This window comes from Endocarpon pusillum (genome assembly GCF_000464535.1).
Source record: "Endocarpon pusillum Z07020 unplaced genomic scaffold scaffold1575, whole genome shotgun sequence".
Classification (NCBI taxonomy): domain Eukaryota; kingdom Fungi; phylum Ascomycota; class Eurotiomycetes; order Verrucariales; family Verrucariaceae; genus Endocarpon; species Endocarpon pusillum.
This window is the reverse complement of record NW_006916035.1, coordinates 1513-16557: the sequence shown is the minus strand read 5'-3', so window position 1 is coordinate 16557 and position 15045 is coordinate 1513. Positions and strand designations below refer to the sequence as shown.

General features: G+C 48.8%; 3 protein-coding genes across 3 annotated transcripts; 2 read left to right on the top strand and 1 right to left on the bottom strand.

Annotated features, from left to right (window-relative positions):
• Nucleotides 1-459: 459 nt before the first annotated feature.
• On the top strand, nucleotides 460-5448 carry EPUS_05872 (uncharacterized protein; the record flags this gene model as incomplete). The annotated part of the gene is made up of 5 exons (XM_007802250.1): nucleotides 460-720; nucleotides 775-1113; nucleotides 1172-1465; nucleotides 1953-3913; nucleotides 3972-5448. The coding sequence occupies 5 exons, from the start codon at nucleotides 460-462 to the stop codon at nucleotides 5446-5448; spliced, it is 4332 nt and encodes a 1443-aa protein (XP_007800441.1).
• Nucleotides 5449-7887: 2439 nt separating this feature from the next.
• Nucleotides 7888-10283, top strand: EPUS_05871 (uncharacterized protein; the record flags this gene model as incomplete). Its single annotated transcript, XM_007802249.1, has 2 exons — nucleotides 7888-10048; nucleotides 10096-10283. The coding sequence occupies 2 exons, from the start codon at nucleotides 7888-7890 to the stop codon at nucleotides 10281-10283; spliced, it is 2349 nt and encodes a 782-aa protein (XP_007800440.1).
• A 984-nt stretch (nucleotides 10284-11267) lies between these two features.
• Nucleotides 11268-12460, bottom strand: EPUS_05870 (uncharacterized protein; the record flags this gene model as incomplete). Its single annotated transcript, XM_007802248.1, has 2 exons — nucleotides 11268-11867; nucleotides 12023-12460. The coding sequence occupies 2 exons, from the start codon at nucleotides 12458-12460 to the stop codon at nucleotides 11268-11270; spliced, it is 1038 nt and encodes a 345-aa protein (XP_007800439.1).
• Between the last annotated feature and the right edge of the window lie 2585 nt (nucleotides 12461-15045).

The following is a 15045-nucleotide window of genomic DNA, read 5'->3' as shown; positions in this document are numbered from 1 at the left end:
GGCATGTTGATGCCCTAAACAGCCAGGCTTTAGATGACCTTGACCCCCAGCTGTCTGATTTTAGGCCAATGTGCCCTAGAATAGTGGTTGCTTAGTAGGAGACATAGTTGGAATGACACTACAAGAATATTTCTTGATCTTGGCGAGCCAACTCTTAATGTTATTTGACTACTACGCACTTTTGGTACAGGATTCCATACTCAGAGGCTCAACTGATTGTAATTTGACGTTTAATAGGATCTTCTTCACTCTCCTTAGTGGAATTTCCGAACTATATAATGACTTGGTACTTATGTATAATGTCAATCCATGGTGCGTGTAGAGGTCGTGTGGCGCGGCTATAATCTGTGCCAAGTCAACTCGGAGCAGAACTCCAAGTTGTACACGATTGACTGGTACTGTACTTACGAGACCTCTAGATTCTTTCCTAGTGTACAGAATCGGTTCTTGATGTTCATCATGTCTCCTCGATTATATCTATTCGGCGCACGCTCTACTCGTCTTAGAATTCAACCTTCCCGCCACACTCCCCGATCAGCGTCCTGCAAAGCGCCACAGCAACGATGGATTACCGCTGACGAGAAGCCACTTCCAACGACTGACGAGCCAAAGGGCCCAAATCAAGAGCAATTACCCCATGTTAGTGAAGAAGCTGCAGCGGTTGACAAGACAATGGGTGAGGCGGCACCAGACATAGGACAGGGCACTCCAGTTCAAGATGTGCGTTAAATGTGGTTAGCGCTGCAGAACGTCAACTGACACAGCTTCCTACAGATCCTTAAAAGGGATCCCGAAGGCCAGGACAAGGCGCCGAAGGTGATTCAAGAGGACATGAAAAAGTCCAATTCACCAAGCGGGTCGCGCTCGTACTCAACCAGCGCGAGGCGAAGTTCTGAAGAGTTGCAAATGACTTCTTCTGCTGGCGAAATGGAGCTTCCGCCGTCAATGACCTTCAAAGATATACCACACGAGATGGGTGGAGAGGGTCACAAGTTTGGTCTGCCTGAAGTTCCGTTGGCAAGAACCGATCATTTCAAGAAGAGATATCACCCCGTGGTGGATCAGTTTACAAAGGCTCTGATGAAACATGGGAAATTAGGTGCTGCGCAAAGGGTAGAGTTGACAAATACATCTACGATCGTGGTGTCAATTTTACTAAATGTCGTGATAGGCTACTGCCGATATTCTCAACACCCTTCGTACTGCTCCTCCGCCTCAAAGCAGATCATCGAAGACTGGACACACATTACTTCCCAGCGCAGGCCCTCTCAATCTCCTTCCTCTGTCCCCTATACAGTACCTGACTGCTGTATTGGATTCTGTGGCACCGCTCGTCAAGATCAGACAGCAAAAAGGGTTGGCAGGCGGAGGAAAGGCATTACCAATTCCAGAACCCATGAGTGTCAGGATGAGGAGAAAAGCCGCGATCAAGTGGATCCTGGATAGCGCAGGCAAAAGGAATGAAGTAAGACTGGCAGATAGAGTCTCCAGGGAGATCATCAATGTGGCTGAGGGTACCAGTTCCGCCTGGGACAAAAGACAGATAGTCCATAAGACTGCGGTAGCCGCCAGAATCAACGTCAAGGCGATGACGATGAAGAGGAAATAAAAGTTGACTTTGGACAAGGCCTTATGCATCATCTTGTGATTAATACCCGCTTGAACAACGTTTGTGTATTTGGATAGTAGAGTTCTCCAACGTTCCGTAACAAATCCCCATACTTCAGCCCTATCGGACTTTAGCCGGGCGTCAGCCTTGGTCTGCGGCGAATGTCTTCCAAATACCATAGCTCTAATTTTCATGCTCATATCTCTCTTAGATCTCTGATACAGACTGAGGCCATTCGAGCATGCGCAGGCAACTCATTCCAGCATCTACTGGCTCCAGCCTTGCACATAACAGAATTTTGCAGTGATTCGTACCAGATTGCTCCGATCGTAACATGTTCCAGTCATTTACAGGCAATTCCCGCAAGCCACGACAAGTCAACCTCTCTGGTCAGAATGCCAGCGGCCGAAAAGGTCTGAAATCTACTCAAAAGCCGAATGCCGCCTCTCCAGGAAGTCAGGTCGCTATCGCCCAGGCCCAGGCGCAGCGCCTACAGCGAGGACAAGAGCGAGAACGGTTAAATGCAAGCAAACTTTTGCAGAGATCATGGCGGGGTCATTCTAGCCGACAGAAAACAAGGGAAGCATGGAGAGCAGAGTGGGATCAGCATGAGCTCGCAAGAAGTCCGCCGTCTTCAGACGTGGCGAGTCTGCTACGAGACACACTGGATGATGGCAAGGGTGCTTTATCTTACGAATCCGCCGGCGCGTGCTACAGTCAGTTGAGGCTGTTACTGCACTTCCTTGACATTCAACTGGACATGGATCGGTCGAGGCTGATGTACTTTGGTGGAGCCTTACAGAAGACCCTTGAGGAAGTCCCCTCAATCGCCACAGGGGATTCGTGGACAATGCAGCTCTATCGGTTGTCGAAGCTCACCGTCGAAGCACTCCGCTCGGTGGCTTTCGAATGGACAAGTCGGACTGCTCATCAATCTGAATCGTTCTTGTCACTACTAGTCTTCCTCACGAGATTGATACCAAAGCACATGGCTAGAAATGCCGAAAGATATTATCATGTGCTTGCAGTACTCCTTCTTCGATACGGCAAAATTTCCGCAAGGTTGGAGGAACGAGCTGCTAAAGCCGTACTTGGACTTCTCACCCCAATAACTGCCGAGACTATGACCGCTTACACCGCTTTCGGGACAGAACTACTTACCGTGCCAGATACGCTTGTCCGCATCTCAGCGGATAGGACGGTCGCGCCAGAGCTAAATTATAAGATGCTAACGACGGCTTTGAACTGCGCTATACAAGAAGATCGGGAAACAAAGTTATGGCTCCTTCGTGACAGAAAACGTTCATTATGGCTGCTTGCGCACCTCATTTTTCTCCACCGACACTCGTTGGGTGCGACGAGGAACTTGGAAGTCTCACAAGAGATAGATCACATCAGGCTGCTATCAGCCTTGCTGGCTGCTCAAGCAAGTGAAATCACCAGTCGCGTCGACATAATCGACGAGTCCATGATCGACACCACGAGGCAAAAATACACTCGTTCGGAGGCCATGAACATAATGCCATTACCGCCGTTCATTCGAGAGCAAATTTTGACGTTGATCCAGAAGACTAGTATCGTTGGCATGATGTCTCAGATTGGGCTCACAGTGTCATCTGCAGGGAAGACAGGTTCCGACGGCGCCCAAGCACTCGCAACTTATGCTCTGACCTTGACAAGAGTCTTTCCTGGTCAACGCGCCGACGAGATCCGTATGTGGCTGTATGATGGATCAGCAAACCTGAAAACATCTACTGGTACCTCCGCTATTCTTTATTTCTGGCACTACAGTCGATCGACTGCGATTTTCCAGAGAATCTCACGAGATCATCGTAATGCTGTTCCACTTCTAAGATCATTTTTAGGTCTTGACGAATCCATGTCTGCCAAAGCCCTGCAAGATAGTCAACAGGAATGGAGAATATTGCTCCTTTTCTTGGAATTATACTCTTTCGCGATCAGAATTATGGATGATGAGGGATTTCTGGCTGGGGGTCAATTTGGAACAGCTAGCTCGACTCAATGGGGTGGCAAAATTCGAGAAAGCTCGTTACCGTTAGAACAAGTCCGGGAACTTGTCATTTTTCTGAAGAATTTGGCATTTGCGTTGTATTGGAACTCCAAAGATTTGCAAGAAGGGGACCATCTGGAGCAACCAACTGGTCTGGCAGCTTATTTCGGCAACGCTCCTCCAAGCTCTCCATCTAGAAATGAGGCTAGACCTAAAATTACGTCCCAAGACTCTGCAAGAGTTCAGCTGAGAGATCTAGTCACAGGACTTTTAAGATCCATACATCAACGAGAGTAAGTGATCGTCCCACATTTGACCGCAATATTGCTATAGAGCTAATTCTCTTTACAGTTCCCGTCGCAAGTTCTTCTCGGACGGTTTCTGGCTGATGAGCTCTCAAGTTGACATGTCTGGGTTCATTCCGGCTGTTGTAGCAGAGGAGGAACGTAGGCATGAAGCACAAGATGGGGAAGATGAAGAAGAAGACGACGACGATTTGGCAGGCCTAGATCCGGGAGATGTTGGCGGCTTGGGTCTGTATGATGCTTATCGTGCTCCCCGAAACACACGTCAGCTGCAGATGATGAAGGAACAGAAAAGAAGCAGACGTATGCGGCAGATGGAAGCCGTTGCTCCACGTCACGAAATACTCCAAAATCTTCCTTTTTTCATTCCCTTCGAAACCCGTGTCCAGATCTTTCGAGAATTCATTCTCAGAGATCAACAACGCAGAAGAGGAGGAATTATTGATCCAGACACTTGGCGGCTGTCCATTGTACAGTCTCGAGACATCAACCCCGAGACAGGCCGGCCGACGGGTATAGACATCTTACAACGGCACCATGCGAATATTCAACGGCAACATATCTTCTCTAGTGCGTTCGATCAATTCAACAAACTTGGCGATGGACTCAAAGAACCTGTTCAGATAACATTTATCGATCAGTTTGGATCGGAAGAGGCAGGAATAGATGGTGGAGGCGTCACCAAAGAATTTCTGACCAGTATAACAAAAGAGACGTTCGATCCTCTGAACGAGGAGCAGCTTTTCGTCGCCAACGAGCAGAATCTGCTGTATCCAAATCCAGGGAAATTGGATTCATATATATACTTACTCCGTGCTGCTGGCATGCGAGATAAGACTGCAGAGATGGACGCTGCCGTGAAGGAACTGCTGGCCCGCTACCGATTCCTCGGCCGCATTATCGGGAAGTGTCTGTACGAAGGGTTTCTCATTGATGTCAGCTTTGCTGGATATTTTCTCCTACGATGGGCACTTACTGGTGGTACTACCCAGGCGGCCAAGGAGTCAGGCTATCGACCCACTATAGACGATCTTCGTGAGCTGGACGAAGATCTCTATCAGGGTATTTTAAAGCTGAAACACTACGACGGCGATGTAGAAGCAGATTTTGGTCTGAACTTCACGGTTGTAGACACATTTGAAGTCCCTGCACCTACACCTTCGAACCCGCATAACACCGAAACAAAATCTGTTACCCGCCCACTCATTTCCGGTGGCGCAGATATACCCGTTACGAACATCAACCGCCCTCAATACATTTCCGCTCTCGTCAACCACCGTCTACGCACCCAGTCCCTCTTCCAAACCAACGCCTTCCTCCTCGGACTCGGCGAGATCATCCAACCGATGTGGCTGAGCATGTTCGCGGCGACAGCCGCGAGATCGACATCTCCGACCTCCGCACCAATACCGTCTACTCTGGCCTCTACGTCCTGGGAGACAACGACGAGGAACACCCGACCATTAAATTATTCTGGGACGTCCTCCGCCAGATGGACGACCAGGACAGGAGGAAAGTTCTGAAATTCGTGACGAGCACGCCCAGAGCGCCGCTGCTGGGGTTTGGACATTTGAACCCTAGGTTTAGTATACGGGATTCCGGGGCCGGGGATGAGGGCAGGTTGCCCAGTACGAGTACGTGTGTGAATTTGCTGAAGTTGCCGCGGTACAGTAACGCGAGGGTTTTGAGGGAGAAGTTGCTCTATGCCGTCAATTCGGGGGCGGGCTTTGATCTGTCGTGAACGTGGAGGGATGGAGGGGGGGGCTCGAGATGATAGTTTAGAGGATCAGGGCGGACCGGTTAGGTCGGGACAGGACAGGACAGGACAGGACAAGACATGGAAGCAGTCACGCCGCAATGATGGACCAATGATATTGTGGCTACGAGAGTGGATGCATGCACATAGCGACGGTGTTGTTTTTCTCTTCTACTACTACTTGTCCTTACGGGATTATGAAACGTTCAATAGATACATGCTAAGCGAGCATCTTGACTCTCCGTTCTACATCTGCAGAGAGCCGTCACCCTGCGGTCCATTAGACTCAAAATACATGCTTCCTCTCAGGGATAACAAGAAGTATCCGCCTGCAATTAGATAGTAGAGAGTTTGAACTAAATCACTCATCATCACTTCGCGTACGGCATGTTTGGCCGAGACAGACCTGGAGGCGGGCTTTACCTGGAAGTGTGATTCTTCAACCCTTGCTACAATTTTCCTACACGTAAATTTCCTTCTCTGGAGGAAGGGCTGTTCATTGTTGGATGTCAAATTCTGGCCAGCCATGAACCACAAGGCGTCCGGACCACATATAGCCTTCGTACCACTATCACCACCACCACCACCACCACCTCCTCCTCCTCCTCCTCCTCAGCTACCTTCCCTGTAGAAAAATAATACCCGGGGTAGGCGTTCTACATCCAAAACCACGCCCCAATCAAAATCAGCACTCGGCCCAATCTCAGTCACTCTTGCGATATACCGGGCGCCCTTGAAGCGAGAACTCCATTGCCTAGTAACGAGCAAGAGCTATTGAGAAGGAGAAGAAGGGGATGGGGAAGGAGAGTAACATGAAGAAGGAGTGGAATCTCCCGTCTGGCTTAACTCTGCTCTCACCTGTGTTGGCAGCATAATAAACCTTGGCAAATATGCCGCACCACCAGCTCTGAGAGTCGTTGCGTAAGGAAGGACTGGGTTATGACAGTCCCCGCCGGGTAAGGGGAGGTCGAGTTGAGATATTGCTTGCTAAAAGAGAGGGTTTGAGGGTTTCCTGGACAGATAGGAGATGAGACTGGAAAGAGGGGATAAATCTATGGTTAGGCCTAGTGCGGGAGGTTTGAGGTGGGAGAAGAGGTTTTGGGCGGATGGGTGGTAAGATGGGAAGAGGAAGAGTGATGGAGACGGGGATAGGGATGAGGATGAGGAGGAAAGAGGAGAAGATGGGGTCAAGAGTGAGGGAGAGAATGGGTTCGGATTTGAGGATGGAGGTGGGAAACGTGACGGGAGTTCGAATTTATGGACTCATGAGATGGAATCTGCATCTGTTGATGAGGTGTAAATATCACGACGTAGGAGATCCAAACCTTCATATCCGGAGAATTTGGTGTAAAGGTGCCCTGTCTCTTGAAGCGTGAGAAATGCTGAGCTGATAAACAACCTCTTCTGTATCTGAGCTCGCGGATCGGCTTTTGAGACCAATCTATGAGCTTACTTTGCTTCCCCATTCACCTTGGTGTTATCATTTTCGAGGATGGAAAATAAGGGTTTAGCTACGCGTAGGCTACCCATGAGGGGTTAAACCTGTCAGGTAGGGATGTCAGGTACCCATCCGACGGCACGCTTGGCCGCTTCGGCCCCTAACCTATAGGCTGCCCTCGATCGAAGGCCTCCGGTACCTTGAACCTGAGCTAAAAGTTACCCCTGCCGCGGAAGAAGTCATGCTGTCTACTACGTACGCAATCCTGATAGACCAGCCACTTCCATCCAGCTCAGACCTCATGTTCTTGCGACACCTTTGGCTGCGCTGGATTTCATATCACACTCGTTGATATACTTCCTACCGACGACTTTTCTTTCTCTGTAGCCGCGGAATTTCGAAGTTCGACTGTTCCACCGTTTCTACATCCGAAATCTCAATCCCATCTATCTGCGGTGCAACGGCCTGCCTCCAAGCAACGGGATTCGCCGTTTATCACTTGCTTGTTCCGAAAAAAGCATCCCGAGTCGGTACATCGATTGTCTAAACTGTGTACTTCCAGTTGTGAGACCTTTCGGGAGAACCGTCTGTCCATTGCACAATTGTACAGCATGAACCATCAACAATTGGACTGATGGTACGGTGTGCAAAAACTTCCGATGCGCAGGCATCACACTTGCCAGTGGGTGTTCCGTGGAGGTGGTGTCGACAAGAAAAACGTCTTCTTGAACTCGAACCAGTCGCTTGAAGGAGGTCCTCCATTTCACAATGGTATTTGATTTTCGAACCCAGGTGTCCGTCACGAAGCATGTGCTAACTGCTCGTGCACAGCTTTCTTTCCACCCCACCCATGCAGTTGGGAGAATGCTCGCTCTTCTGGCCGGCGCGGTGCTTGCTCAGTACCCGCCTCCAATTTCGAATTCTTCAGATCTAACCGTTATCAAGTCACCTGTCAATGACAACATCACTATCAGTTACAAAAGTCCTCCCATTGGCACTTGCACAACCATCTTCTCAACGCAGAAACAATACACTGGCTATGTCAGCATACCACCAGACGATGTCGTTTCAGCGCCCAATGACTATCCGATAAACACGTTCTTTTGGTTCATCGAGGCAAGACAAACTCCAGAAAGCGCCCCTTTGACTGTTTTCATGAATGGAGGGCCAGGAAGTAGTAGTATGGTGGGTCTTTTTCAAGAGAACGGTCCTTGCGAGGTTGTCGAGATTGCTAGAGACCGACTTGGAACTCGAGCGAGAGACTGGGGCTGGGATCGAAGCACAAACATTCTTTACGTCGATCAGCCCGTCCAGGTTGGGCTGTCTTACGACACTCCTACGAATGGATCCCTAAATCTCTTGGACAACCGCTTCTCTATCCCTGCGACCAGCTTACCGCCCACACAACCAGCTTACACGTTTCTCAATGGCACGTTCTCATCCCAGAATCCAATCTTCTCGGCCAACACGTCCGCAATTGCTGCGCATGCCACATGGCACTTTCTTCAGGCTTTCCTGGCCATTTTTCCACAGTACAATCCCGGAACCCGACAAAACAGCACCAACAGAAATGGCATTGTTGGAGTCAATCTTTTCACAGAGTCTTATGGAGGCAAGTATGGCCCTGCCATGGCTAAAGTCTTCGAAGAACAAAACAATCTCCGTGCTGTCGAACCGACCGCCAATAACTCCATTCTGGAGATTCACCTCGTCTCCCTAGGTATCATAAATGGCTTTGTCGATGTTTTGATACAAGGTCCATATTGGCCCCGCTTTGCCTACAGAAATAGTTACGATATTGACATCTTCAGTCTACTGGAACAGCAGAATGCGGCCAGCGCCTTCCTCGCCGCAGATGGATGCCAGCAATCTACTTCATCCTGCCGCAGCATGGCCCAACTGCTTGACCCAGACAACCTGGGCAATAATCCCACTGTCAACGACATGTGTCTTAAAGCATATCGGGCCTGCCAACAAGTCTTCAGAATCTATAGTAACAAAGGCAGATCTGTCTATGATATTGCACAGAACAACCTAGACCCATTTCCGAACTCTTATTACCTCGAGTACCTCAATACACGGCCTGTTCAAGCTGCAATCGGCGCTCGGGTAAACTATACCCAAAGCTCAGATATGGTCTTCACCACCTTTCTTGGCACCGGCGACTACGTCCGAGGTGGGCAGATTGAAGATCTTGCCGCTTTGTTAGCATCCGGAATTCGAGTTGCTTTTATTTATGGCGATCGGGATTTCATTTGCAATTGGCCTGGCGGAGAAGCGGTATCCTTCGCTGTTGCTGCTGCCGCTTCACAGCTGCAACCTTCGTACTCGTCCTGGTATGGAGCTGGGTATGCGCCAATAGTGGCAAACAGCTCTTATATTGGCGGTGTGGTGCGCCAGTATGGGAACCTGAGTTTTAGTCGTGTGTACGATGCCGGACATTTGGTTCCGGCCTACCAACCAGAAACCGCGTTCACAATCTTCACGAGAATAATTCAAGGTGAAGATGTCAGCACTGGTGAGCCCGTCGACCTCGGTTCTTTTGGCACACAGGGAGACACGAATGCAACACACACCAATTCTGCGCCAGCGATGGCGAACCCCACCTGTTTCGTACGAGCAGTAAGATCGACATGTGACAGGGATCAGCAGAATATGTTGGCTAATGGCGCGGGTGTGGTCATCAACGGTGTCTTGTACAACGCTGAGAGTGATTGGGTATCACCGGCTGGAAGTGCGACTTCGCTGGCTGGACAGCCAGGAACAGCACCGACAGCAATGGTAAGTATCAGTGACACGCCTTCGACACAGGGCAAGGTAGGTGAAGGCGCGACTACGACACGTGGGTTAGCTACAGGTGTCTACACCGCGACTACCATTCCGACAACGAGTGCAACCACAAAGGCTGATGCGAAACGACTTGGACTTGGTAGGTCGCATGCTTGGATGGCAGGGTTGGTGCTTCTGGCGACACAGCTGATATTGCGTTGATGGATGACCAAATATCCAAGATTGAGATTGAGGAGTCCCGTACGTATGTTCGCAGGTACACGCACTCCGCAACTCCGCAACATTACAGCCAACCTGCAGATGACAAACCAAAGGGCAATCCTTACAGGGGGTCCACATCGATTGATCAAGGATGTGATCTGAAAATGGATTGAGGAGGACTTTGTAACTGAACCACTTGGCTCGAATTGAGAGAATGGCATAAGCTGCGGGAACAAAGAGGTGGAAGCTCTTGATTGGCTTTTCGTCGCATGTTTTTGAAACTAAAGTACAGAGATACCCCTAATTGAATTTCTATGAAAAGTTAACAATAGTCAACAATCAATTTAGCAAGACACTTACACTATCTGCCTTTCCATCTGATGTCGGAGGCATTGAAGACCACTCAAGTTTCCGCATCATGCGGGCACTCGTATCAGATCTACCTGCGGACTTAATGAGTAATATCTTGGATTACAGACAAGAGGTTCTCGGACTCCTTGAACTATTTCCTATACCTCCACTAGCCAGATGGAATCACACGTTCTCTTCACATTTCATTACCTTTTACTTTTATCTGTTATGTAGCTCGTTTCTGGCCTAGTCGCAGCGTAAAGACGGAAAGACCTGAAGCCTTTTGGCGAGTCCAGCATCAACAATTCCATACCGGCCATCACCCAGCTCGTGGGTTTGGTAGCCTGGAGAAGAACAACAGTTGGAGAGAGAGCTCGATGGCAAGAATGGGGACGAGACCGGTATCATCTCAGTCTTTGATAACGTAGGTACGTATGGCTACATAGCACTCTGACTTTGGATATGCTCTTCCAAATGGGGGAAGACCCGGCATTGAACTGGTATGCTCTTTCCGCTTCTGGAAATCAGAGAAAGCAGTCCGCTGCTTCCACGGCTTCCAACTACGTTATCGTCGCACGCGGATTTCTAAATCCAGAATTTACTTGGTGCCCATGGATTGATGTTTTGTCTTTGGATTTGAACTATGATCAACTGCTTCTACTGCCCTTTGGCTCTCTTACAGCTCCATTCAGAAATTCGAATATTTCTTACAAGATATTGAAAAAGTAGGCTTTGTGATAACTACCGAGTGGAGCGAGAAGTGATGGCCTATAGGATATAAAGACTTACTTGATCAGCACTTCGTGTCAATAGAAATTTTTCCCCTCAAACATTGAGCTCTCAAATGAATTTCCAAAGAAAACGCGCCAAGGCACTATCAGAGGGCGACTTGCCTGCACAAGACGGGAGAAGAGACCATCCTTGTCCTCTGCTCTCTCTACCTTATTCCAACCCTCATTCTCCTTAAACCATGCTACCGTTCTCCTAATTCCTTCCAGGGTATCACAAACGGGCTCATAGCCAAGCCTAGTTCGTGCTTTCTGGATGGAGAACCTGTGCCCCGCACTGATGAATTCCAGATTTTGCCTGCGTAATTTCGGGCTCTTTCTCCCGAATGTGCATACCCAGTAAGACCATTCCCCAATACTGGCAAGCGATTGAATCAACCACATCGGAATCACCTTGACATCTTCTGGCCTCGTCGTGTCGCCTGCAGCAGCCCAAACTGCTCGAGTAAAGTCCCAGAACTTCATCGGTGCGCCATCGCTAATGAAGAATGCTTCGCCATCGACCTTGGAGTGAGGAGTGTTGTGCATGTTGTCCAAGAGCGCTCTGGCGTCCAGCACATGTGCTAGGGCAGCGCTGTGCACGTATACAAGTTCAAAGTATTTGCTGTTGTCGCCAAGCTGTATATTAGTGCGTCCTTCCTTGAGTGTGTCTCGTAGAGGAAGTATCATGGTCTTATCGCGCGGCCCAGAGAGACCTGGAACGCGGATGGCGATTGTCTTAAGAGCGGGGCCATTAGCACGGCAGACGTAACTTTCGGTGGCGCCCTTTGTACGAGCATACGCGTTTGGACCTTAAGAAAGAGGATCTCGAGGAGGAGGATCTCGAGGAGGAGGATCTCGAGGAGGAGGATCTCGAGGAGGAGGATCTCGAGGAGGAGGATCTCGAGGAGGAGGATCTCGAGGAGGAGGATCTCGAGGAGGAGGATCTCGAGGAGGAGGATCTCGAGGAGGAGGATCTCGAGGAGGAGGATCTCGAGGAGGAGGATCTCGAGGAGGAGGATCTCGAGGAGGAGGATCTCGAGGAGGAGGATCTCGAGGAGGAGGAGGTGGTTAAGAAGGAGGATATTAAGAAGGAGGATATCGAAAAGAAGGATATTGAGGACGATATCCTTCTCCTCCTTGAGACCCTCCTCCTTGAGATTCTCCTCCTTATAGATACCCTTCTCCTTATGGATATTTCCTCTATAACAAGTTATCCACCACTCTGTCATAAAATGCGCTCATTTTCTAATTGGTCGCTGCAGCCGCTGCCGCGCTATAAGCGCACCTTAAACAGCCGCTATCAAGTTATATCCGTCCATTCAAATCTTATGTCGTTTTGAGTAGACGCTAGCGGTTACTTTGACCAATTAGAAAAAGAGTGCATTTTACGACAGAGTGGTGGATAAGGCCATTTCAAAACGCATAATTTACTCATTACGAACTCAACGCCAAGAATCAGTAGTTGATATAGGGCAAATACAAGCGTCAGCAACGTTTAGAAGCAGTTTCAAGCAATTCTACGCATTTTACGGCCCTAGGGAGCTATTCCTACATCTGACTGCAATTCTGCCCCGCAGCGCCAGCAATTCGAGGGTAGCGCCAAGGAATTCGCAACAATTTTGCAACGCACAGTATCAGCGGCGAGATAGATAGCGCCACGAAAGCGAAAGACGTTCGGATTGCGGCTAACAACAACCACTCTTACACATCGACGCTCTCGAAGGAGAACCTCGACAATATGCGAGCCTAGATATCCACAGCCACCGGTAACGAGGGCAGTGCCCAGCAGCGGATCTTTCTCCGAAGCTGCCGTAAGGATTGCTCTTGACAATGATAGAGACGTTGGCTTTCACCACAAAACCATCGAATTCACGAGGACAAAGCACATGTAACGACAGCTAGAATGAATTCGAGTTCAAGTCGTGGCTTTTGCAAGACATGAAGAAGCACCGCATGGGGGAGGGCATAATCGGAGAACACAGCAGATGTGAACAAGCGGAATGAGAACCATTACCACTTAGCGTGTAAAATCTTGTATTTACAACTTCAGTCTGTAATGTTGCGTATCAACACTACAATTCATTGGCGGAGTTCCCTGTTCGCCGTTCCACATCAATAAGTCAGTAAAGTTGACCGGGCTGCCTATGCCTATGAACTGTGCATCCTTATCAGTGCCACGCATTCAGCTCGATGCAAGACGTTCAAAAGAGCAAAATTCGTGGGCTGGTTGAGGATCATCCTTGGGCCTTGTTTTGTGAATTGCGCCTTAAAATCAACCCTTGGACATCGCAGTGGATGTCTGACATCCCGCAAGGATGTGAGCGAATTTTGGTTCTACTCTGTTTGGTAGTTCATGCTAGCTCAAAACCATGCATGGATCTCGATCCTTCATCCTTCCATACATGGTTTCAAAAAAAGTCTTTTCGGACCGAAGCCTTTCGCTAAAAACCTTACAAGCAACCAAGTCTGGCGATGTGCCTTCTCTTAGACTATCAACCTTGAGCCTCGTTTTTACGATCTGACAGTAGAGCAAACCTTCAAAAGTGGCCAGTCATGTTGATCCCAATGATATTGATTACTGATGACAAAAAGATATGAATGAATTAATCTAATACAATAGGAAGAGAAGAGATGTATTTACTGTCCTCCCACATCAAATAGAGTTTGCTATTACCGTAGTAATAAACATTGGTGTTATTGACGCGGTGTTAGAGCCAAGTAGTCTTGGATTCAGTGTCACAATCTCGTCCGGAAGTCACCCTTTCGTTACTAATTACCGATAAGGATGACCCATCGCAATACGGCTGAGCCGTATGGGCTTGGCCAATCCGTCTGACATGCATGATGCAGAACCACTTGCCGGGCCACCCCACTGAGCGGGCCAATAAAAAGGGCAGAAAGCCCTCTAGAATATGAATTACATACTATGCAGAGGATTTATTACGCATAAGAATTCTCTTAGATAGGTTCAAATAAGCAGTATCGCCAGCTTCATTATTTCCCTAATTAGATGTGGATATTAGCTCATTTGAGTGGTAGAATTACTGCGTAAAGTGTGTGCAAACTGGCCCGCCAAGTGGTTCTGTACGTTAAAGCTCAGCTGTTTCAACCAAAAGATTCACGTTACTAGTTTTGCACTAACAGAACTTCTACCAGTACTAGTACGATACAAGGCCGGGGACCACACCGTTCTAGGCAAATTCAAGGATGAGAAGTATGTGAGCAATGAGTTCCAGAGACGGCTCTCGTGGGGGCGCGCCGTTGAGTCCACCCTTACGCCTGCAAGTGATACAGAAACCCTACCAAGGCTAACTAACCAGGTTGACTGTAACAGCCTTACTAGGTCATGATAAGCACCACATAGTTATGCATGTTTTATACTTTCCAGCCTTCCTCATATCACCCGAGCACTAACGAGAGCTACCTGGAATGTTCTCCTTCATGCAGGTCATGCTTAGCTAGGGTTCCACTCCTACTAAGTGAAACAAACTACTTAGCACAAGCCTAAAGCATACAAGGATATTGTCTTTCCACCACCTTCTACTACGTACCCTGCGCAAAGGATTCAGGATTTTCTATCTTACTTGCAGCATATGCCAGAGCATGCACCCTTGCGTCCGGAGCAATGACATACCGAGAAACCCTGACTTTAGCCCCAGAAAATCGAGGGCCACAACCGGACGTTGTTAGAACCTTGTTGTCTCTTTGGACAGACCTCTGTGCTGGACGGATCGACACATCGGCGCATCGAGCCTCAGCGGAAATAAAAAGGCGGAAAGTCATGTACTAATCCCGTTTATTTCCGGGAAAGAGC